A 24460-nucleotide genomic window follows, 5' to 3' on the forward strand; every position below is an offset into this window, starting at 1 on the left:
TAAAAAAAAAAAAAACCACTTTAAGAAATCCTGTGTCTTTAATTTTATATTCCAATATTTTAAAAATGTATTAAGGTACATACTTAGTACATTCTACATTATTCAATAATCACAATATTCATTTAAACAAATTATCCAATTTCTTAATCTCTCACTCTTGAGTTTATGGGATTCCCAAGCTTATTCAACTAATATATTGTTGCAGCAACCAGGCTATCATCTCTCACAAAAAGACTTTAAAATTTTTATTCTGGGTAATAAAAGAGGTTGTGAGAAGACATTGTGGATCGTCCAAGATGTGCTCTCTCGTCATATCACATACTTTAGTAGGGGTGTCGAACTCAATCAGAGAAGGGGCCAAAATCTAAAATCCAGCCTAAATCGTGGGCCGAATGGTTTACTGAACAGTCATAAACTGACAATGTCATAAACTGACAGCGGAGTGCAGTGATGACAGCGCGGTGCGGGCCACATTGCAAGGCCTGGCGGGCTGGATTTGGCCCGCGGGCCTTGTGTTTGACACATGTGCTTTACAGTGTAGCTATTCTTGTAATGCAGAATAAAGTGAAGAGACTTGCCGTTAGTAAAAAACTGCCTGTAAAAAATAAATTAACCCCTTTCAAATATTTTGGACTGTTTCACACTGTGAGTTAGGATTATTCATAACTGTAAAGAAAATCTACCCACCCCTAGCTAGTGGATAGAGCATCGGCTTGTGGAATGAAGGGGCCTGGGTTCAACTCCGGTGAGGGGCTCCTCCTGGCCCAACCCCTGGTCAGGATCTGTGAAGAAGGCAACCAGTCAATGTATTTTTCTCACATTGATATTTCTCTCTGTCTTTCCCTCTCTCTAAAAAAAAAGAAAAATCAATGGAAAAATCTCCTCAGGTGAGAATTAAAAAAAAAAAAAAAAAAAAAAAAAAAAAAAAAAAAAACTACCCAAAATTTGAATATGATTACAATAACCCATCTTGAAATAAAGATCACAGTGTCTGAAAAATCTCGCCTGCAAAGACTTCAGGAGCAAAAAGATAGTCAGAACTGAGGAATATAAAGAAAATCCTTTTTCACACTTCATTACAATTTCTGTAAGCATACCATGGGAGAAGTATTTGTTTTGAGGAGGTGAGGAATGTTTTAAAAACTTCAGAAAAGAAAGAGAAATAAAGTGTTATAATATGCATATACGTATCATTCTGGTTCCCAAAGATTCTCATTGCTTAATAATTGCTCAACAAGCATTGTGAGAAATCCACGGGAGTACACTCTATATTACCACTGTACAGAACGCACACACATAAATGACTCACACCAATAACTGCCCTTTCATTTAAACGTTTAAGTAATGGCCACTAATTCCAGATAAATACTATCAGGCCAGGTTCCTAAGGTTACCTGTATGTTACAGTGCCTGATCCACACTAACCTTTATTACCCTTTCCCCCGGGAAGTTATCAAGTAGAAACTCAAATGAAGACAATGATCTCATACAGAATTTGCAGGTCAGTGAGACCTACGTACCGGCAGGTCCACACTGACATCAGTTCCATCCAGAAGAGACACCCGACACGTGATGATGGACTTAGAGTCTCCAGCTGCAGGAATGTGTGTGGCAGCTCGTTGAGCTTCTCGGAGTCGTTCCTTCTCAGCATGCTTACGCATTGACCGACGCCCAAGCGTTCTACGGAAGAATCTCAGCATTTTTGTCACTATAGAACAGGAGAGAAAAGATATCAGAAGGCTCCTGAATTTGCAGTTAGAAAAATGGTGTTATTTAGTCAAGTTCTGTGGCCATTCCTAAATATGTTACCCTGTTTCCCCGAAAATAAAACAGTATCTTATATTAATTTTTTCTCCCACAGTTGCACTAGGTCTTATTTTCGGAAGATGTCTTATTTTCGGGGAAACACGGTATTTAAAAGTGCGTCAGGTCAAATAAATTTGAAAAACTAATTAAAATTGGCCACTTCAAAGTTTTTAAAGATTTTATATAAAATAGAATTATGGCTTACAGCATTTCTAAACATAGTGGACAATTTGATAAGGAGCTGATCTGGTAGGAGAGAACAAACATTTATAAGAGGTCTTTTGGATCACTAAATTATAGCCAAATCCCCACAAACATTAAGAGGCAATGCAATGCACCAACCATGTCAAACTTGTGGCCCAGCCAATGTAACAATATGTAAGAAATCCTATATAATAAAAATATAATATGCAAGTTGACCATCACACCCTCACAAGATGGCTGCCTACGACCAGGCCAGCAAGGGGGTTAGTGAGGGACGACCAAGCAACTGAACAAGCAGGCTACGTGGAGCGACCAGGCCAGCAGGGGGGTTAGTGAGGGACAACCAAGGGAATGAACAAGCAGGCTGTATGGGTGACCAAGTCAGCAGGGTGGTTAGTGAGGAATGACCAAACGACTGAACAAGGAGGCTGTGCGGGGCAACCAGGCCAGCAACAGGGTTAGTGAGGGACGACCAAACAATTGAACAGCAGGCGGCATGAGGCGACCAGGCTGGTGGGGAGAGATGGGGGGAAGGGGGCAGTTAGGGATGACCTGGTCTGTGGAATCAGGCAAACATCCCTCTCACAATCCAGGACTGCTAGTTCCAAACCTCTCATCTGTGTGCTTGCCTGCCCCTAACCGCTTCTGCCTGCCAGTCTGATCACCCCCTAACCACTCCCCTGCTAGCCTGATCAACGCCTAACTGCTCCCCTGTGTGCCCGATTGCCCCTAACTACCCTCCCCTACAGGCCTGGACTCCAACTGCCCTCCCCTGCTGCCCTGATCACCCACAATTACCTTCTGTTGCCAGCCATCTTGTGGCAACCATCTTTGACCACATGGAGATAGCCAACTTGTGCTATGGCATGAGGGTCAATTTGCATATTACCTCTTTACTATATAGGATGACTAAATTATTAGCTGAACTATGTAGTGTACTATGATTACTTTCCCTTTTCTATACAACTTCCTGTTTTCTCTGTAATGAAATTGTCTTATTTATTGGCTGAGTTATATGTGTTTATTTTTCTCAAATTCTTAGTTTTATAAATTCAAACATTAGGTTAACATGGTAATTTTTATGATATTTCCATTTTATGTGTATTATATTTTTTAAATTACTAATATCCATTTTTACTAGTATTATTTTTAATGTTCATAATAGAGATAAGAACAAAGTAACATTAATTTGATATTATGGGGAACTGTTTATATTAAGTAGCAGCTTAAAATCTGTAACTAATAGAATATTTGATAAAAACTTATACTTAGCCAAAACTGGTTTGGCTCAGTGGATAGAGTGTTGGCCTACGAACTGAAGGGTCCCATTCCGGTCAAGGGCATGTACCTTGGTTGCGGGCACATCCCCAGTAGGGGGTGTGCAAGAGGCAGCTGATTGATATTTCTCTCTCATCGATGTCTCTAACTCTCTATTCCTCTCTCTTCTTCTCTATAAAAAATCAATAAAATATATTTTAAAAAAAGAAATTTATACTTAAAATACATTTGTATTTTTGTTGAAAAAAGTGATTATTTTTTATTTTTATTATGGAAGCTCAGAAGATAAATGGAACTTCTTAGGATTATTATCCTCAAAAGATACCTTAGAGCAGTGTTTCCCAAACTTTTGACATATGTGTACCCCTTCTATAATTTTCGTAACGCTGAGTACCCCTCGTACTCATGAGAACGTAGAATTATTGTAGGTGCAGCTAAGCACGGTGCAGTGCATATCCCCACCGAACTCCAGTGCAATGCGTACCCCCACCAAACTCTTCCCGTACCCCTGGGGGTACGCGTACCACACTTTAGGAAACACTGCCTTAGAGTATGGCAAGCTGGTCAAACTCAAAGGCTAACACAGGCCAAATAAACAAGGTTTAAGTTTATGTGGGCCGCAAAAAACCAAAAGCTTCAGTTTTCATAGAAACAAAGATTTATTTCAGTAGAGACATGCTGAGTACAAAGGCTAAAATAAATGAGTAATTGTTAACATAAAATAATAGAACATTTTAATAAAAATTAATATTTTTTCTTGAACACTAACTTACCAGACACTGAATAACTGCACAAATTAATAAGTGTAATGCAAATAAACCTATTTTTCTTGTTCTTCAAAAGTGAAATATTTCCTGTTGTGCAAACCAAACAAATCAGTACAAGACTAATGACGTGGCAATCAGCTACTAAAATATTCGCTGCTAGTATTAGTGGAGAGAAATGGTGTGCCTGTGTGTAAGGCGAGTAAGGGAAATGAATACAACACGATCATAGTATTAGTCATTAACGAATATTGTAGTTCGTTATTAATAACTAGAGGCCTAATGCACGAATTTGTGTATGGGTGGGGTCCCTTGGCCTGGCCAGTGATCAGGGCCAATTGGGGTATGGGAGGTTGGCCAGATGTCCTGATTGGGTAGATTGGGACTGGACAGGTGAGGGGGAGGGGCTGCAGGAGGTTGGCTGGCCAGGGGGAGGGGTTGCAGGAGCTATGGAGGCTATTGGGCCAGCCAGCCGGAGAGGTGGGGAGGGGCCGTGCAAGATTGGCTGTGGGAGCGCACTGACTACCAGGGGACAACTCTGCCCCCATGTGGACACAACATGGTCACCACAAGATGGCCAGCAGGGGAGGACAGTTGGGAGGTACCAGGTCTGCAAGGGAGGGCAGTTGGAGGTGATCAACCCTGCAGGGGAGGGCAGTTAGGGGTGACCAGGCCAGCAGAGGAGGGAAGTTGGGGGAAAACAGGCTGGCAGGGGAGCAGTTAAGACATCAATCAGGCTGGCATGGGAGTGGTTAGGGAGTGATCAGACTGGCAGGCAGAAGTGGTTAGAGGCAATCAGGAAGGCAGGCAGGCGAGCAGTTGGGAGCCAGCTGTCCTGGATTGTGATAGGAATGTCCGACTGCCCATTTAGACCAGATCCCACCGGGTCTAAATGTTCAAGCAGGCATTTGAACATCCCTCAAGGGGTCCCAGATTGGAGAGGGTGCAAGCTGGGCTGAGGGACACCCCCAATCCATGCACGAATTTCATGAACCAGGCCTCTAGTGTGTGTGTGTGTGTGTATGTGTAATTAACAAATCTTGCATAACCAGTTGATGCTTTAAACTAGATGCATTTGTAAATATGATAAATATAAAAGCTGAAATAGTAACATAAACATAGAAAAAATAATTCAATAGCTATAAATTGAGGATTATATCCTCCTTTTACAAGTAGGCATACTCCTATGTAATTATGTAAACTGGCAAAGCCAGAACAGTTGTCATTTGAACTTCCCAAGGATATAAATCATATATACACACTTGAACACTGACTGGTTGTTAATGATAGGTACTAAAGAATTACTTCTCCTAGCAGTTTTGCTCAGTGGATAGAGCATTGGCCTGCAGACTGAAGGGTCCCAGGTTCATACTGGTCCCTAAGGGCACATGCCCGGGTTGTGGCTCAATCACCAGTGTGGGGCATGCAGGAGGCAGCCAATCAATGATTCTCTCTCATCACTGATGTTTCTATATCTCCCTTTTCTTTCTGAAAGCAATAAAATATTTTTTAAAGAATTACTGCCATTTTTATTTTAGATAAAATAGTAGTATTAAAAATGTTTTTAAAAGTCCTTATCTGTTTTTTTTAACCTCCAAAAATGTGTCCTCTTTAATGTTAATGAGAATACTATACATAGCAAATACATATCTTAAACACAGTGCTTTGATTTGGGTTCAGGTATTAAATTTTTAATTATTAAAAATGTTATTTCAAAGTTATATTCTCATCAGGAAAATGTAAAAAGGATACGGATACATTTTCTATAATTTTTATGCCATAAACACATTGTTTAGATCATTTAATATGAAGCAATTATACTGACATATCTTGTTCCATTTTCCCATTGGATAAAAATATTTTATAAATTTTTTAGAATAACTTGAAGAGATAAGAGTCCTTATCTCTTCAAGATACATATTGATGCCCTAACCGGTTTGGCTCAGTGGATAGAGCGTCGGCCTGTGGACTGAAGGGTCCTAGGTTCGATCCCGGTCAAGGGCATGTATCTTGGTTGTGGGCACATCCCCAGTAGGGGGTGTGTAAGAGGCAGCTGATCGATGTTTCTCTCTCATGGATGTTTCTAACTCTCTATCCCTCTCCCTTCCTCTCTGTAAAAAATCAACAAAATATAAATTTTTAAAAAAGATACATATTGATGTTTTTATAGAAGGGATTATAAAAGGTCTAGTATTTACATTAAAATAATACAAGGAAGTGGGAAGAGATTAAACAAACTGACCAGATAACTGGCCAATACCTGTTGAAACTGGATGATGAGTACCTGTGGTTTATTATACTTTTCTGACTACTTTGGTGTATGTTGAACTTTTCCATAAAAAAAATTTTAAGGAAAAAAATATTCAAAATGTACTACAATTTTGAGGTTTCTCTAGAAAACAAATGAATTATAAAACAAGTTTTGTGACTTTCTAACTTTCACTTCTACACCTTGAAAATAAAGACTTAACCTGCTAAAGAAAAATCCAGCTTCTTTCAGATTTACAATTTCAATAACTATGTATTTAGAACTATAAAACCAATTTCACAAATAAGTTCTTTTTATAAAAATATAAAAGCAACTTACATGAAAATAAATTTCAGATGAACTAAAGATTTAAAGTGAAAGAAATGAATACTAGACAGAAACAAACAGTATACTAAAAAAAAATTAGTTTTTTTGAAGAGATTAACATGCAGTTTATTTAAGAATTATCACAAATCATTAAGATAAACCCAACAGAAAAACAAATGGGCAAGATATGAAGAAACAAGCTCTAAAAGGTGATAAGCAATGAAAATATTCATTAAAATGATGTTCAATCTCAGCATTATTAACCAAGAAAATCCAAACTTAAAAAATAAGATAATGTCTGTCATTTAAGAGACTTACTGATAGCCAGGGTTGAAAAGGATAGGGGGGAAAACACTGTCCTCTTTGGAGGAGGATTTGACAACAGTGACAAAATTTTAACATGCATATTGTTCACTCAGCAATTCTATTTCTGGTAGGATATCCTAAAGAAATAGTCCCACACATGCTTCAAGTTGTAGAAACAAGAATTTTTCAGGACATAATTAAGAAGACTTTAAATATGTCCCTCAACATGCAAATAGTTAAATTATGGTACATACAATGGCATATAACATAGCTGTTTTTAAAATACAGTTGATCTTGGACACAAAATTTTAACTGAAAAATGAAATCAAGAGAAAAAGGAATATAATTTTATCTCACACTGAGGTGGAAATATATTTACTTATACATATATATTTACTTATATCTTACTAGAGGCCTGGTGCATGAAATTTATACATGGGAGGGGGGGTCCCTCAATGTAGCCTGCATTCTCTCACAATCCAGGACTGCTGGCTAACTGTTCACCTGCCTGCCTTCCTGATCACGCCCTAACCACTCACATGCCTGCCTGATCGCCCCTAACCACCTCTGCCTCAGCCCCTGCCACAGCAGCTTCATCTGGAAGGATGTCTGGAATGACAGCCGGAAGGTCGTTCAGCTGGCTGGTCTAATTAGCATATTACCCTTTTATTACTATAGGTAGACACAAAAGGTATAGAAGGACATGCAAACTGTTAAGTGAAGTTATCTCTTGAGAGGGTTGTTTTGGTAGTTAAAATTTTCTATAAGAACATAAGATGTCAATAGTTTAAATTTTGTTTTAAAAAAAATTCCCCATATTCACACCCCCACACCCCACCTTGCATGTTCTTCATGCAGCAGATTTTTTGCAGCCACAAATCTGACCCCTGCTTAAAAGTGTCAGTGTCCTCCCTTGCTCTCTGGTCCAGCTCCTACACTTGGCTTGATCCCTCTGGGCAGCCCACTGCCAGCTGCTCATTCCGCTCTGGTGCCCCTTGGCTCAGCCCAGGAGTCTCTCCCCCTATCAGTTCCATCTGTCAGGAATGCTCTCTCCCACCTCTCACCCCCCCCCCCCCTCCCACTCCGCATGACTAATTTCAGGTTTCTGGCTGAAATGTCTTTTCCTCAGAAAAACATTCCTGACTCCTGAGTCTAAATAACATGCCCCTTTTATTACCCTTAGCCTTTTCTTTATAACCCTTAATGAAACTAATTAAACACCCCATTGTTTAATTACTTGTTTTACTGGGGAGTCCCTCACTAAGATACAAGGACAGGGGCCTACTCTGCTTCATTCTCATCATGGCCTCGCTGGCACAACAAGATGCATACTAGGCACTCAATAAAGAGTGTGTCTGACACAAATCATACCATGGGAATTTCGGATGGTAGGTTAAAAAAAATACTAGTTTTTATCTGTTGTTTCTAATTTTTTGGCAGTAAACTAACAAGAAGGGTTTCCTTTTCAATCATAAAAATACAGATTGCCTGTACTACCTAAATTTTCACACATATGTAAAACTCAAAAGTTTGTGTATACTTTCACTCATGGCTGGTGGCCACAGTCTTTGGTAAGCAATTTCTTTTTAATAAAGCAATAGACCAATACACAGCAACTGCCGTAAAGATATAAATATCTTCTTGCCCCAATAATCCCAAAATACTTTCCTGTAAGAGGATTTTTATTTGTAAGGGAATAATTCAACAGAAGGTATACTGGATATGTCGTTTTTTAATGAAGTTTACCTAGAGCAGCGTTTTTCAACCGCTGTTCCTCGGCACACTAGTGTGCCGCGAGATGTTGCCTGGTGTGCCGTAGGTGCAGACAAGACAAGAATTTTATAATTTTTCACTATTTTGTTTACTTAATATTTCATAATAAAGTAATTATAAAATACTTTCTTTGTGTTTATTTGATTCCTATTCAAGAGAATTACTTTATATATAGTCAATATAGGCACAGAGTTAAATTTTTTAACATTTTCTAATGGTGGTGTGCCTCGTGATTTTTTCATGAAACAAGTGTGCCTTTGCCCAAAAAAGGTTGAAAAACACTGACCTAGAGAAAAACAGTAAAACCCTGAAAACCAGTTTACATGCACAAAAAGTCCGCTGTTAGGTAGGGTTCAACAACGTGTGGGCGATGTTAGAAACCGAGTTATGCTTTTGATATTCACTTAAAATGTGGGTCTCCTGAATTCAGGAGACGCGGCGGCTAGCAGGATAGTGACAAACACAATTCGCATTCCCAGCCCAGGACCGTCCGGAACTCGCCCCGCCCGGGGAGGGGAGCACCTGCCTCTCACCGCTCCCGGAGCTAAGTCTCCGCCGAACCAGAACGGGCTCCGGGAACCGGGGTTGTCCGGGACCGTGACGGCTCCACCCGCCGCGCCAGCCGGACGGCAAGGCGCCCGCTCGCAGGTGCCGGGCAGCGCGGCCTCCTCCCGCCGGACCCCCGCCCGCCCCGCGCCCTCCGCGCCGGACCCCCGCCCGCCCCGCGCCCCCCGCGCCGGACCCCCGCCCGCCCCGCGCCCCCCGCGCCGGACCCCCGCCCCCCCCGCGCCCCCCGCGCCGGACTCCCGCCCGCCCCGCGCCGGACCCCCGCCCCCCCGCGCCCTCCGCGCCGGACTCCCGCCCGCCCTCGGGGCGGCCAGGCGGGCGGGCCAGGGGCCGGCGCACCTTCACCCGCTTCGCCCCCGGCGCCCCGATCCCAGCCGCGCCGCACGGGTCGCCCGAAACTCGGCGGCCCTGCCCATTGGCCGCCGCCGCCCCTCCCTCCCGGCGGGTTTAATGTGTAGTCGGCCTGGCCGGGAGCTCCGGGCGGCGGACGGTCCCGGCGGGCGCGAGGCCGCAGCCCCGGGCGCGAGCGCAAAGCCCCCGAGCAGGCGAGGACGGGCCCGGGGCTGAGGGTGCGGGGCGGGGAGCGAGGACAGAACCCCCACGCTGAGGGTGCGGAACGCGGAGCAGCCGGCGGGCGGGCGGGCCCGGGCCTCGCGCTTACCTGGGGGGGACAGCGCGGCGGCGACCGAGCGAGGCTGAGGCGGGCGGCCCCTGGGAGGCGCGGAGCAATGGCGGCCTGCGGCGCGAGCCCACCGGACACAGGTCCCCCGAGACCCCGCCGCCGGCCCGCCCCTTAAAGCCCCTGAGGCTCCGCCCCCGGGGCGGGGCGGGCGCCGCTCTTAAAGGGCAACGCCGCCGCCCCGGAAATTGCCCTGCCCCGAGAGTCAGGTTAAAGGGGGGTCCCCCGCCCCCCCACCCGGGACCTGCTCTGTGGTCCGGGGACCTCGGCTGCCCAATCCCAGCTGCCCATCAGCCCTCGCCCTGGGGGTGCGGACTCCCCCTACCCTCAAAACCACCCCATCATAAAGGCGCTTCCCGGAGCTGCTAATTCGTTCAAGAAGTTAACTTAGCAAATATGGACAGCCTTGTTGCTAAAGGAGTATGTACAGCTAAGTGTCCGACCATCTGGGTAATGACAAGAGCAACACCTGGCTTCCTCGCCCTGGCCACAGCTAGCCTCACTTTACACTCTGACCAGATGTCTGTGAATCCTTTCCCCATGCCTCATCTCATTTGGTCCTCACAGAAGACCTGAAGTAGGTAGATAGGAGACTCAGCAGAATCCTACTTTCTTTTCATTAGGTGAAAACCAGAGATTTGGAAAGCTTAGAAACTTGACCCAACTGAAAAGAAGTAAGAAATGGTGGACCTTGAAAATGATTTCAGGTTTTCTCACTGTGCAGAGTATAGTCAAACACTGCTGCTGTTAAGTATTTTACCCTTTGTTCTCCCTGTGTGAACTACAGGAACAATGAAACAGGATTTTTGGACTGGAACACATGGTATTCCCCTGGGTAGACTGATTCCCGGGCTCTTTGTCCTTGGGAATCAAAGAACGAATCCACAGACGGAAGGTGACAAAGCAAAGATGGAAATTTATTGAAGAACAAGTATAGATTCCCATGTGGGGAGGGGGAAAGTGTCTCACTGAGTTCCTTTTCCCTATCCTACATAATAAAGAGGTAATATGAAAATTGTCACCTTCACCGGGAGTTTGACTGCAGTTTGACCAGGGGGCATGGCCGGCCCACCAACCGCCCACAGCCCCTCCCTCTGGCTATCTCAGCCCAATCCAGGCAAGCTGGTTGGACCCAAACCATGCACAAATTCATGCACCTGGCCTCAAGTTGTTTATAAAGGCCCCAGGTCTTTGTGCCTTGATATCCCTCTGATCGGTTACTATTCTCACGGACTGGTTACTATGGTAACTCCTGAGCTCTTCCTATTCCCTTTGGGCTTGCTTCTCCTTCTGGATGAGGAGCTTCCTTCCCTTTATTTCGTAAATATAGACCTTTTGCTGTTCCCAGCTCCCTCATTCTGTGGAAAATGTACTGTTACAGCTTTTCATCTCTCCTATGGAAATATGCCCTCTGCTGCTCTGCAGCCCTGTGCTTCCTCCATGGTCCCTTAATTTCTAAAATTTCCTAAGTCTGTCTTTTTTACTCCTAAAAATTCTCACTTCAGAAATGTACTTTGTGTTGATATTTACTGCTGAGCAGCTGACAATTACCTGAAAGAGAAGTTGGGGTGCTTCACTAAGCTGGAAAAAGTTTAGCTACATCAGAAAGCAGGTCTAATTAAGCAAATTTGTTCTATATAAAAGGCTAAATTGACTCACACATGCAATATATATAAAGCTCTCGCTGGCGCCAATCACACGTGTGTGTTTCGATCTGTCGTTGTTGATCATGAATTTGGTTGTTTTTATTGACATTCTGAAAGCTGAAAGAAAGCAGCAGCATTGCATGGAAGTAACAATGGCAATTAAATGTGATTGTAATAGTGATCCAGGTAGATATAATTATTCTCGTGTAACCGAAGTTGCCCTCATATTCAGAAACGAAGATAAAGGCTCTCCTTTGGAAAGGGACTTGCTCATTCATTGTAAATCAGACCCCAATACTCCAAATGCCACTAAAATGAAAAATCACTATCCTGTTTCCTACATTAGATGCAACGCTGCCGGCCCACCCCTTAAAGCCCCTGTGGTGGAAAAGGCTGGGAACAAATATTGCTTTAAGACTCAGAGAGGACAGTGTAATCCTATATAATAAAGATGTAATATGCTAATTGGTTGTCACACCATTACAAGATGGCGGCACCCACAGCAGGGGCAAGGCCGGCTGTTCCACGCCCCAGCCACTGGAGTCGCCTCAGCACCGCCAGGGGCCTTGGATCCTCCTGCACCTCCCCACGGACAGGTTCAGGCAAGCCAGGCCAGCCCCAGCGCAGGCAAGCCTCGGGCCAGCCCGAGGCTCAGGTCACCAAGGCGGGCTGAGGCTTGCTCTTCCAGCAGTGGCAGCAGCAGAGGTGTGATGGGGGCATCGCCTTCCCCTGATCACTGGGTCACCTTCCACCCATGAGGGCTCCTGAACTGTGAGAGGGGGCAGGCTGGGTTGAGAGACCCACCCTCTAGTGCATGACAATAATACTAGATTCAATGGAGGATGCCAAAAAGGAAAATTTTCCCATCAAATTTCTTAAAAATATTACTCCTTTGAGAATGCTATGTCATAAATTATCATGCTACTGAGAAATCTCAATAGTAAATGGGGTCTTTGTAATGGTACTAGATTTATTTTCAAAAGATTTTGACTTAATATATCGAAGCTGAACTATTTACAGGATCTGCAGAGGAGTGGTTGTTCTGATTCCAATAATGGATTTGTCCCCATCTGACACTGGCCTCATTATTAGAATAAGTTTAATCAACTTATCAGTCATTGTTTTTATCAATGTTATTTTTATATCATGTCTTTGTTGTTGTTATATCATGTTGTTATTTATTTATTAATCAATTTATAGATAATTTTTATAGACATTTTACTAATTTTCATTCATCTCTGACACTTCTTTTTTTAAATATATTTTATTGATTTTTTACAGAGAGGAAGAGAGAGGGATAGAGAGCTAGGAACATTGATGAGAGAGAAACATCAATCAGCTGCCTCCTGCACACCACCTACTGGGGATGTGCCCGCAACCAAGGTACATGCCATTGACCAGAATCGAACCTGGGACCCTTCAGTCCGCAGGCCGATGCTCTATCCACTGAGCCAAATCGGTTTCGATTCTAACATTTCTATTATAGAGAAAGGGCGAATAGCGATATTAAAATTAATTTCTTCTAATTAATTTCCTTTCGATGTGCACGAATTCATGCACTGGGCCAATAGTTCCTAATAATTAATCATCTTCCCAAATCCTCTCTCCCAGACATAATTATCATCTGCAACATCCCTGTTTTGTAGTAAATTAGTCCACTAATTGACTCCCACCAGAGAAAGAGAAGTCTTTCTCCTTGAACGCCGCTGAATTAAGTAAAAATGAATTTGGCTGCAAATAATAGGGAAAAAATTAACAATACTTAACCAAATAAGGAATTTATTCTTCTCACATAAGTAAGGTAGGCAGCTGCCTAATTCTGGTTCAGCTCCTCAACAATGCTGTAAGAATCCTAAACACTTACTCTCTCCATCCTTGGCATGTTGAGTCTGGTTTTTCTGCTTCCAGCCTTCTGACCACAGGAGGGCTGCCATAGCTCCAGCTCTCCTATCTGAGTTTCAGAAATGAAAAGGGAAAAATATCCTCTCTTCCTGAAGCTTTGTCATTTAGTTCAGGAAATAACTGAGGACTTTTGTCCCACATGAGCAAAACTTTCTCCTCTTGTCCTGATTTCCAAGCTCTTTACTTTCTTAGTCAGTTTCTTCACATTGGTGGAGCCATTTATGCCAAGGGATCCTGAGCAGAGAGGAGCAGAGGGAATTCAATATGAGATTAGTCCTCCTGGAGATTGAAGAAGTTTTGCATTCCAAAGTCTCCATTGAAAAGAAGACACTATCAGGGGATGGGGAAACGGGGGACATTTGTAGTAGTATCAACAGTTTTAAAAAGGCAATTAGTGAAAAAAATTAGAAAAGAAAGCACATCAAGAGAGTAGGTATGAAGGATTTATCAGACACTGGATCTACCTATTCTATAATGATAATGCACACAGATAAAACACAGTCACGTGCCACATAAGAACGTTAGGTCAATGATAACTGAAGAAAGACCAAGATGACAGTGTAGTTAAATGCCTGTACTCGCCACCTCCCACAACCACATCAAAATTACAACTAAATACAGAGCAAACATCATTCAAAATAACCTGAAAGCTGGCTGAATGGAAGTACTACAACCAGAGACATAAAGAAGAAACACATTGAGATTGGTAGGAGGGGCAGAGGCATGGAACAGGCTGGTCTGACACTCATGTGTGCTTTATTTATTTATTTTCTTAATCTGGAGGGAGATTGCCTCTGGGGAGGTCCCCCGTGAGGAGCAACGGGTCCCAGCCCCACACCAGACCCCCCAGTGCAGAGTTCCAGAGCTGGGAAGAGAGGTTCCCACAACTATTGCTATGAAAAATAGTGGGAATTGTGGCTGAGTGACATGAAGGCTGCAGAAACCCAGGTGTTGCATTTAAAAGGCAAGTGTACAAGCTTACTTGGACTGGCAGCATCAGGCAGCTTTGGGGGTCCCAGACACATATGGGGAGGAAATGGGGCAGTAACTTGGGAGTGGCTTTCTCCCATATTGAGGTGCTCAAAGGAGTCATAGTTCCTGTGCTAGGACCTCTCCCATCAAGAGCTGACTGGCAGCCACATCTGAATCTCCATCAGTCTGTTTCACCCGAAGGATTCCTTAAGACCCCTCCCCATCCTTAAAACAGCCACACCCAAGCTATTTGTACCAGCTTTTCCATATGAATGGCCTGTCTTTGCTCATGCTTCAGACTTTGCTAAAATAGCTCAAATAAGCTGCAGTAAAAGGCCCAAGATGGGGCACTAGCACCAGCATGCCTCACCTTACAACTGGGCCTTATCTTGGTACCTCCAAGCCCAATATATATAGCAAATATCAGCTGCCTGCAGATCCCTCTAAAGCTCCTGTTGTGAGGCCCCAGGCAGTGGCTGACATTCCACCTCCCTGCAGGCTCTATAGCCAGTGCATCCAGTGGACAGTTTCAGACCATCCCTGATTATAATGCTACACCTCTACAAGTGACACCCTCAAAAGACAGACTCGGTGAACACCAACCCCCCCTGAAGCAAGCCCTGCTCCAGAGGGGTATTTCTTGCCCAGCAGCTCTCCCACTGTGGTCACAGCTGGTTCTCACAGCCAATTGGCCTGAACATCAATTCCTCCCAGTGACACCAACAGCAATCAAGGATCAACTATAAAGCTGTGTACACAACCCACACAAAGGTGCACCGGAGTACCTAGCTCAGGAGACTGGAGAGACTGAGCCACTGGGCCCTACAGGACACTTACTACACAAGGCCACTCTCCCAATTCCAGGAGGCACAGAGCTCTATTTAATATACAGAAACAAGTGCAGGGAACCAGTCAAAATTCTGAGGCAAATAAATATGTAACAAATGAAAGAAATGGAAGCAAGTAAACTACTGAATACAGAGTTCAAAATCATGGATATAAGGTTACTCAAGGATCTTCATGAGACTTTTAAGAATCTTAATGAGAATTTTAAAGACATGAAAAAGGACCAGTTAAGTATACACTAACTGAAATAAAGAATAATTTACAGGGATTCAATAGCAGAGTAAGGGATTCCAAGAATCAAATCAATGATTTGGAATATGAGGAAGCAAAAAAAAACAACAACAAACAAACAAACAAACAAACAAAAAAAACACCCAATCAGAAGAGCAAAAGAAAAATATTAATATAATGACTATGAAGGTAGTGTAAGGAGTCTCTGGCACTACTTAAAGCACACCAATATTTGCATTATGGGGGTGCCAGAAAGAGAAGAGAGAGAGCAAGGTATTAAAAACCTATTTGAAGAAATAATGACATAAAACTTCCCCCACCTGGTGAAAGAAATAGACTTACAAGTTCAGGAAGCACAGAGAGTCCCAAACAAGAGGAACCCAAAGAGATCCACACCAAGACACATCATAATTAAAATAGAAAGAGTTAAAGACAAAAAGAGAATCTTAAAAGCAGAATGAAAAAAAGCAGTTAGTCTCTAAAAAGAAAGTTCCCATATTACTGAAAGCTGATTTCTCAACATAAACAGAAACTATGCAGGCCAGAAGGAAGTGGCAAGAAATATTCAAAGTGATGAATAGCAAGGACCTACAACCAAGATTACTTTACCCAGCCAAGCTATCATTTAGAATTGAAGGCCAGATAAAGAGCTTCGCAGACAAGAAAAAGCTAAAGGAGTTCATCATCACCAAACCAGAATTATATGAAATGTTGAAAGGTCTTCTTTAAGAAAGGGAAGAGAAGAAGGAGAAGGAGAAGGAGAGGAAAAGGAGAAGGAGAAGGAGAAGGAGAAGGAGAAGGAGAAGGAGAAGGAGAAGGAGAAGGAGAAGGAGAAGGAGAAGGAGAAGGAGAAGGAGAAGGAGCCAAAACCGGTTTGGCTCAGTGGATAGAGCGTCGGCCTGTGGACTGAAAGGTCCCAGGTTTGATTCCGATCAAAGGCATGTACCTTGGTTGCGGGCACATCCCCAGTAGGGGGTGTGCAAGAGGCAGCTGATCGATGATTCTCTCTCATCAATGTTTCTAACTCTCTATCCCTCTCTCTTCCTCTCTGTAAAAAGTCAATAAAATATATATTTTTTAAAATAATGAGGAGGAGGAGGAGGAGGAGGAGGAGGAGGAGGAGGAGGAGGAGGAAAAGGAGGAGGAGGAGGAGGAGAAAAAGAAGGAGGAGGAGGCTATAAATGCATAGCACTTTAAGGGAGAGACTGAAAATGATACATTCAGAGTAGGGGAATTCAACACCCCTCTGACTTCACTGGATAGATCTTCCAGGCAAAAAATTAACAAGGAAACAGTGACTCTCAAGGACATACTGGACCAGATGGATTATTTGACATTTATAGAACATTTCACCCCAAAGCTGCAGAATACACATTCTCCTCAAGTGCACATGGATTATTCACAAAGATAGACCACATGTTAGGACACAAAACAAGTCTCTTCAAGTTCAAGAAGATTGAAATCATATCAAGCATCTTCTCAGATCACAGTGGAATGAAATTATAAATCAACTACAGTAAAAACACTCAAAAACATTTGAACATATGGAGGCTAAATAGCATGTCATAAAATAATGAATGGGTTACCAATGAGATCAAGAAAGAAAGAAAAACACTTCCTGAGAATGGAAGGAACACACAACAACCTAAAGCTGGACAATGTGGATGAAATGGACAAATCCCTAGAAAAACACAATCTTCCAAAACTGAATCAGGAAGAATCAGGCCAATAATGGGAAATAGAAGCAGAGAAACAAACAAACAAATAACAACAACAAACTCCCAGCAAAAAAAAAAAAAAAAAAAAGCCTGGGTACAGATGGTTTCCCCGGGGGAGTTTTACCAAACATTCAAAGAAGTACTAAAACCTTCCTCCTCAAACTATTCCAAAGAAATCCAAGAGGAAAGAACACTTCCAAGTTATTTTTGTGAGGCCAGCATTATCCTAATTCCAAAACCAGATAAAGACACTACAAAAAAAGAGAATTATAGGCAAATATTCCTATATTATGGAGGTGCCAGAACATAGGTGCTAAAATCCTCAACAAAATATTAGCAAATTCGGATCCAGCAATATATTAAAAAGATCATACACCATGATCAAGTGGGATTTATACTGGGGGGTGCAAGGCTGGTACAATATTTGCAAATCAATAAATGTGATACATCACATAAACAAATTAAAAGACAAAAATTACAGGACATTGAAAAAAAGAAATAGAAGAAGATATAAACAAGTAAAACAATATTTCATATTCATAGATTTGTAGACTGAACATCATTAAAATGTCCATACTACCCAGGGCAATCTATAGATTCAATGCAATCCCAACAGCATATTTCAGCATAAAATACCAACAGCATATTTCACAGATCTAGAACTAATACTCCAAAAAATTATATTGAACTAAAAAAGATCCCGAATAACTGCAGCAATCTTGAGAAAGAGGAACAAAGTAGGAGAAATCACAACTCCAGATATTAAGTTATATTACAAAGCACCGTAATCAAAACAGCCTAGTACTGACACAAGAACAGACTTATAGATCAAGGGAACTTAACAGAGACCCCAAAAATCGGACCAAGCCAGTATGCTTAATTAATATTTGACAGAGGAGGCAAGGGCACACAGTGGAGTCAAGACAGTTTCTTTAATAAATGGTGTTGGGAAAATTGCACAGATACATGCAAAAAAATGAAACTAGATCGTCAACTTACACCATAAAACACACACACACACACACACACACACACACACAAAAAAAAAAAAAACAACAAAACAAAACAAAACAAAAAAAAACCTCAAAATGGATAAAAGACTTAAATGTAAGTCGGGAAACCATAAAAATCCTAGAAGAAAGCATAGGCAGCAAAATCTCAGACATATCTTATAGCAGTGTGTTTACTGATTCATCTCCTAAGGCAAAGGGAACTAAGGAGAAAATAAACAAATGGGACTACCTCCAGATAAAAAGCTTCTGCACAGCCCTGACTGGTTTGGTTCAGTGGATAGAGCGTCAGCCTGAGGACTGAAAGGTCCCAGGTTCGATTCTGGTCAAGGGCATGTACCTTGGATGCAGGCACATCCCCAATGGGAGGTGTGCAAGAGGCAGCTGATCAATGTTTCTAACCCTCTATCCCTCTCCTTTCCTCTCTGTAAAAAATTAATAAAATATGTTTTTTAAAAAGCTTCCGCACAGCAAAGGAAACCATCAACATGGTTACAGTCTATAGTTGAGTACAGTTAAGTACAGTCAAGTACAGTAATGTCCTGGTCTTGATATTCACTCACCACTCACTCACTGACTTACCCAGAGCAACTTCCAGTCCTGCATGCTGCATTCATGGTAAGTGCCCCATACAGGTGTACCTTTTTAAAAAATATTTTACACCTTATTTTTACTGTACCTTTTCTATGTTTAGAAAATAGAAGCAGAAAAAACAAACAAACAAAAAAACTCCCAGCAAAAAAAAAAAAAAAAGGCTGGGTACAGATGGCCTTCTAGGGGAGTTTCATCAAACATTCAAATGTTTAAATACACAAATCCTGTGGTTTTGGTGTAATTGCCTAAGGACAGTGACATGCTGCACAGGTGGTAGTCTAGGAGCAGCAGGTGAGACCACATGGCCTCCGTGTGGAGGAGGCTGTGCCATGTAGGCTTGTGGCAGAGCACTCTGATGCTTGCATAATGACAAAATCATGGAAAGTAACCCTGTTATTAAGTGATGCATGACTATCAGTTAAAAGATAAAACCAGTCATTGGGAAACACCACTAAGAGCAAGACTTTTATTAGCATATTGTAGATTCTAGACTTTAGTTCAGAAGCCGAACTGCCTGAAACAGCTTTCGAGTGTGTGAAATGAGGATGCTGCTGCCTTCCTCACAGGGCAGTCCTAGGCATTACAGAAAATAAGCAATTTGAAAATGGTTTGAAAAGTATGCAGTTCTCCATATAAGATAATGTAAATGTATGCAGCACGGAACAAAATTCTTGGGCCTAATTTCATGCAATTGGATAACTTCCCTTCCCAGCTAAACCTTTCCTGAGCCAGAATCTCATATTTGAAAAGCCACCCTTCCTCTCTTTGCAAGTGTTTCTGGGAGAAGTAAGCCCTAAAACAAAAGTATGGACCACACAGGCTAACTCAAAGACACCCTAAAAGAAGGGAAGATGCTAAGTGAAATAGGCCAGTCAGAGAAAGATAAGTATCATATGATCTCACTCATTTGTGGAATACAATAAACAACATACACTGATGAACAAAAATAGAACCAGAGACATAGAAGCATTGAACAGACTGTTCAACCTGTGAGGGAAGGCTGGGGGTGAGGGGTAAGAGATCAACCAAAGGACCTGTATGCATGCATCTGAGCATAACAATGCACACAGACTGTAGGGGGGTGAGGGCTTGTGCTTGGTGGAAGAAGTGGTGGGGGAAAGGTCAATGGAGGAAAAAAGGAGACTCTTGCAATACTTTAAACAAATAAATAATTTAAAAAAAGATTTTAAAAAAAGAATGGGGGATGGCTGAGGTAGAGGGATGAGGGAAGGGACACGTAAGTCACTTCTTTCTCCAAAGCTCTCAGGCTTTTCCTACTTCTGAAGACTGAGGGCAAAACACCTAAACATTCATATTCCAGGAATCAATATTTCAGGCATCACTCTGTTCAGAGGCCTACTGGAAGAGAGTCCTGATGACCTGGTGGCCTATGTGCCTTCTTTTTGCTGATAGGAAGGACATTTCAGAAAACCATGCTGGCTTCAGGCAAGTTCATAATACTAAGCATTAGAGAGGCAGAAGTGAAAGAATTTGCCATTAGGTTTTCCTAGTGGTGAAACCATCCTGAAACTGAAACTCAAGGGAAGGAAAGGAAAGAGCCAAGACTCAGTGCTCTGGAATCTAATGTGCATATGAGTCACTTGGAGATCCTGTTCAAAGGTTTAAGTTTGGGGTGGGTCCTGAGAGTTGGCTTTAACAAGCTTGAAGTTTGTTGCTACTGCCCACTAGTGAGCTGAGCTCGGCTTGGAATGAGGAGGTCTTCAGATGACTGCTCCTCCACACCTGTGACCACCGTGTGCCACCAGGCTTGTGAGGCATGAGGAGGTCATATAGTGGAAAGATCAGTGGTGACCATCCTGACACTAAGTCACTTGGACAAAGATTCTTTGTTTCTGGCATCAATTTGCTCATCTATAAAGTGAGGGAATTAGCCCCGGCCGGGTGGCTCGGTGGTTGGAGCATCCTCCCAATATGCCAAGGTGGAGGGTTTGATCCCCAATCAGGACACATGCAAGAATCAGCCAATGAATGCACCAATAAGTGGAACACAAATTGATGTTTCTCTCTCTTTTCCTCTCTTTCTTTAAAATCAATAAAATATTTAAAATGAGGTAATTAGAACAGATGATTCCTGAGATCTCTTTCAGATCTTAATTATAAATGTATTTTTGTTTTTATTCTTTTATTAGTGGCCTGGTGCACAAAGTTCATGCACATTAAAAGGAAATTAGAGGGAATATTTTAATATTGCTATTTGCCCTTTCTCTATAATAAAAGTGTCAGAGATGAAAGAAAATTAGTAAAATGTACATGAAAATCTCCCTCCTGTCAGAATCTGGGATGCGCCGCGGGAGTCCAGTCCCCACCCACCACCCACAGGTGCTTCAAAACGCAGGAGAGTGCTCGCTTCCTAAAAAAACGCAGGAGACCCACACCCGGCTGGCCCCACCCCCATTGGGTGAGACCAGGACCCAGCCAACTCCACCCTCTTCAAGTCCCTCCAGGTGGGGGGCACGGCCTGAGGTCCCTCTCAAGCCCCACAGAAATGCCCAAGATTTTACTGCCTATGTTTTCTTCTTGGGGTTTTATAGTTTTGAGTCTTACATTTAAGTCTTTAACCCATTTTGGGTTTATTCTTGCATGTGGTGTAAGAAGGTGTTCAAGTTTAATTTTTTGCATCTATCTGTCCAATTATCCCAACACCTTTTACTGAATGGATTGTCTTTACCCCACTCTATGTTCTTGCCTTCTTTGTCAAATATTAATTGGCCATAAGGACAGGGTTTATTTCTGGGCTCTCTCTTCTGTTCCACTGACCTATATGCCAGTATTGTGCTGTTCTGATTACTGTGGAGTGGTAGTATAGCTTGATATCAGGCAGCATGATTCCTCCAACTTGGTTCTCCTTTCTCAAGATTACTGTGACTATTTGGTGTCTTTTGTGGTTCCGTATATAATTTTGGGTTATTTGTTTTAGTTCTGTAAATTACATCATTGGTATTTTGATAGGAATTGTGTTGAACTATATATATTGCTTTGGGTAGTATGGACACTTTAACCCTGTTTATGCTGCCATTTATTTGTATCTTTAGTTCCTTTCTTCAGTGTCTTATAATTTTCTGGGTAGAGATCTTTTACTTCTTTGGTTAAATTTATTCCTACATATTTTGATACAATTATAAATGGGATTTTTTTCTTAATATCCCTTTCTGATAGTTCATTATTGGTATATAAAAATGCTACTAATTTCTGATTATTTATTTTGTACCCTGCTACTTTACTGAATTCATCGATCAGTTCTAGTAGTTCATTTGTGGAATGTTTAGGGTTTTCTATATACAGTATCATGTCATCTGAAAATAATGACAGCTTTACATCTTCCTTTTCAGTGTAGGTGCCTTTTATTTTTTCTTCTTATCTGATTGCTATGGCTAGGACTTCCAGTACTACCCTATTAATAAGAGAGGAATATGCTAATTACCCATCACACCAGGAGGCATAACAACCAACTGCGGAACGACTGGATCACGGATCTGCAGGAGGGTGGGGCATCGAGCTACAAGTGGAAGGCAGAGAGCTACAGGAGGGGGCAGGGCAGAAAGCTTTGGGGTGGGGACATAGGGAGCTACAGGAGGGTGGGGCAGTGGGCTGAGAGCTACAGGAAGGTGGCAGAGAGCTACTAGCTCACAGATTCGTGTGCAGGGCTACTAGTGTTGAATAAGATTGGTAAAAGCAGACATCCCCGGCTTGTTCCTGATCTTAAAAGAAATGGTTTCAGTTTTCCCCCTTAGAATATGATATTACCTATGGGTTTGTCATATATGACCTTTATTATGTTGAAGTATGTTCCCTCTATTCCCATTTTGCTGAGAATTTTTATCATAAATGGGTCCTGGTTTTTATCAAATGCTTTTCTGCATCTATTGGTATGATCATGTGATTTTTTTTTCCCAAGAGAAAAATCAAAAATGCTTTATTAAAAGTAATGTCCATCACTAGCTACACATTTCCCCCATCTTTCAGGTAATTTGTGGACACTGTCCCAATACAACTTTTCTTGTTGTTTTTTAAATATATATTTTGTTGATTTTTTACAGAGAGGAAGGGAGAGGGATAGGAAGTTAGAAAAATGGATGAGAGAGAAACATTGATCAGCTGCCTCCTGCACACCCCCTGCTGGGGATGTGCCTGCAACCAAGGTACATGCCCTTGACTAGAATTAAACCTGGGACCCTTTAGTCTACAGGCCAATGCTCTATCCACTGAGCCAAACCTGTTAGGGCAGAACTTTTTTTTGTTTTGAGGCAAACCATTCAGAGACCCAATTTTTCACTTATTTGTAGGTTTTGAAATGCTTCTCAGAAAGTGCTCGTACCATCAATTGGAACAAGTGGTCATCTCCAGGAGTAAGGTCTGGTGAATAGGGCGGGTGGATTAATACTTCTCAGGCAAGATCTGTTAGTGTGTCTTTAACTGGTTTTGAAGTGTGTGATGGTGAGTTGTCATGAAGCAAAATTACTTTGTCATTTCTTCTGGCCCATTCTGGTTGCTTTATGATCAAAGCGTGGTTCAAATTGATTATTTGTTGTCAGTAGTGATCAGTATTAACAGTTTCACCTGGTTTTGAAACTCATAATACACCACACCTTCCTGATCCCACCAAATGCAGAGCATTGTCTTTTTTCCAAAGCGATTTGACCTTGCAGTCGAGGTTGATGGTTGACCTGGATCGATCATGTGATTTTTATACTGCATTATGTTTGTGTGGTGTATCACATTAATTGATTTGTGGGTATTGTACCAAACTTGCATTCCAGGAATAAATCCCACTTGATCATGGTATATGATCTTTTTTATTGTATTGTTGGATTCGGCTTGCTAACATTGTGAGTATTTTTGCATGTATGTTCATCAGAACTATTGGCCTATAATTATCTTTCTTTATAGTGTTTTCATCTGGTTTTGGAATTAGGAGAATGCTGGCCTCATAAAATGAGCTTGGAAACTTTTCTCCACTTGAATATTTTGGAATAGTATAAGAAGATAGGTGTTAGTTCTTCTTTGAATGTTTGGTAAAAGTCACCTGTGAAGTCATCTGGTCCAGGACCTTTGTTAGAAGTTTTTTTTTTATTTTTATTACTGCTTCAATTTTATTAGTTGTAATCAGTATATTCAGATTTTTTTTGTTTTTTCTTGAGTCAGTTTGTGGATATTGTATTTTCTAGGAATTTATTAATTTCTTTCAAATTGTCCAATTTGTGGTCATATATTTGTTTGTAATATTTTCTTATAATCCTTTGTATTTCTGGTGTCAGTTGTTACTTCTCCTCTCTCATTTCTGATTTTATTTATTTGGGTCCTCTCTTTTTTCATGATGAGTCTGATTAAAGGTTTATCAATTGTACCTTTTCAAAGAACCAGCTCTTGGTTTCATCAATCTTTGTATTTTTAAAGACTCCATTTTGTTTATTTCAGTTCCTATCTTTATTATTGACCCTTCTACTCACTTTTAGGCTTTTCTTTTCCTTTCTTCTCCAAATCCTTTAGGTGCAAGGTTAGATTGTTGTGGATTTTTTAAAAATAATTTTCTTGCTCCTTGAGGTGAGCATGTAATGCCTTGAATTTTCC

General features: G+C 41.9%; 1 protein-coding gene across 6 annotated transcripts in view; it reads right to left on the bottom strand.

The window, feature by feature from the left end:
- Window positions 1-10069, bottom strand: part of EPB41L5 (erythrocyte membrane protein band 4.1 like 5) — a 161644-nt gene extending 151575 nt beyond the window's left edge. For 5 of the 6 annotated variants that reach the window (XR_014795732.1, XM_084892222.1, XM_084892221.1 and 2 more), the window contains exons 1-2: window positions 9935-10069; window positions 1521-1708 (exon numbers count right to left, since the gene is read on the bottom strand). Coding sequence is in view for 5 of the 6 variants with exons in the window: in XM_084892222.1 (XP_084748348.1) it covers window positions 1521-1700 (180 nt within the window). In the remaining variant the exon portion in view is untranslated. Of the gene's footprint in view, window positions 1-1520; window positions 1709-9612; window positions 9634-9934 lie in introns of those variants that run through there. The other variant, XM_084892220.1, reaches the window with a different exon arrangement.
- Between the last annotated feature and the right edge of the window lie 14391 nt (window positions 10070-24460).

The sequence above is a fragment of the Pipistrellus hanaki genome (assembly GCF_964339955.1).
Source record: "Pipistrellus hanaki genome assembly, chromosome: 8".
NCBI lineage: Eukaryota > Metazoa > Chordata > Mammalia > Chiroptera > Vespertilionidae > Pipistrellus > Pipistrellus hanaki.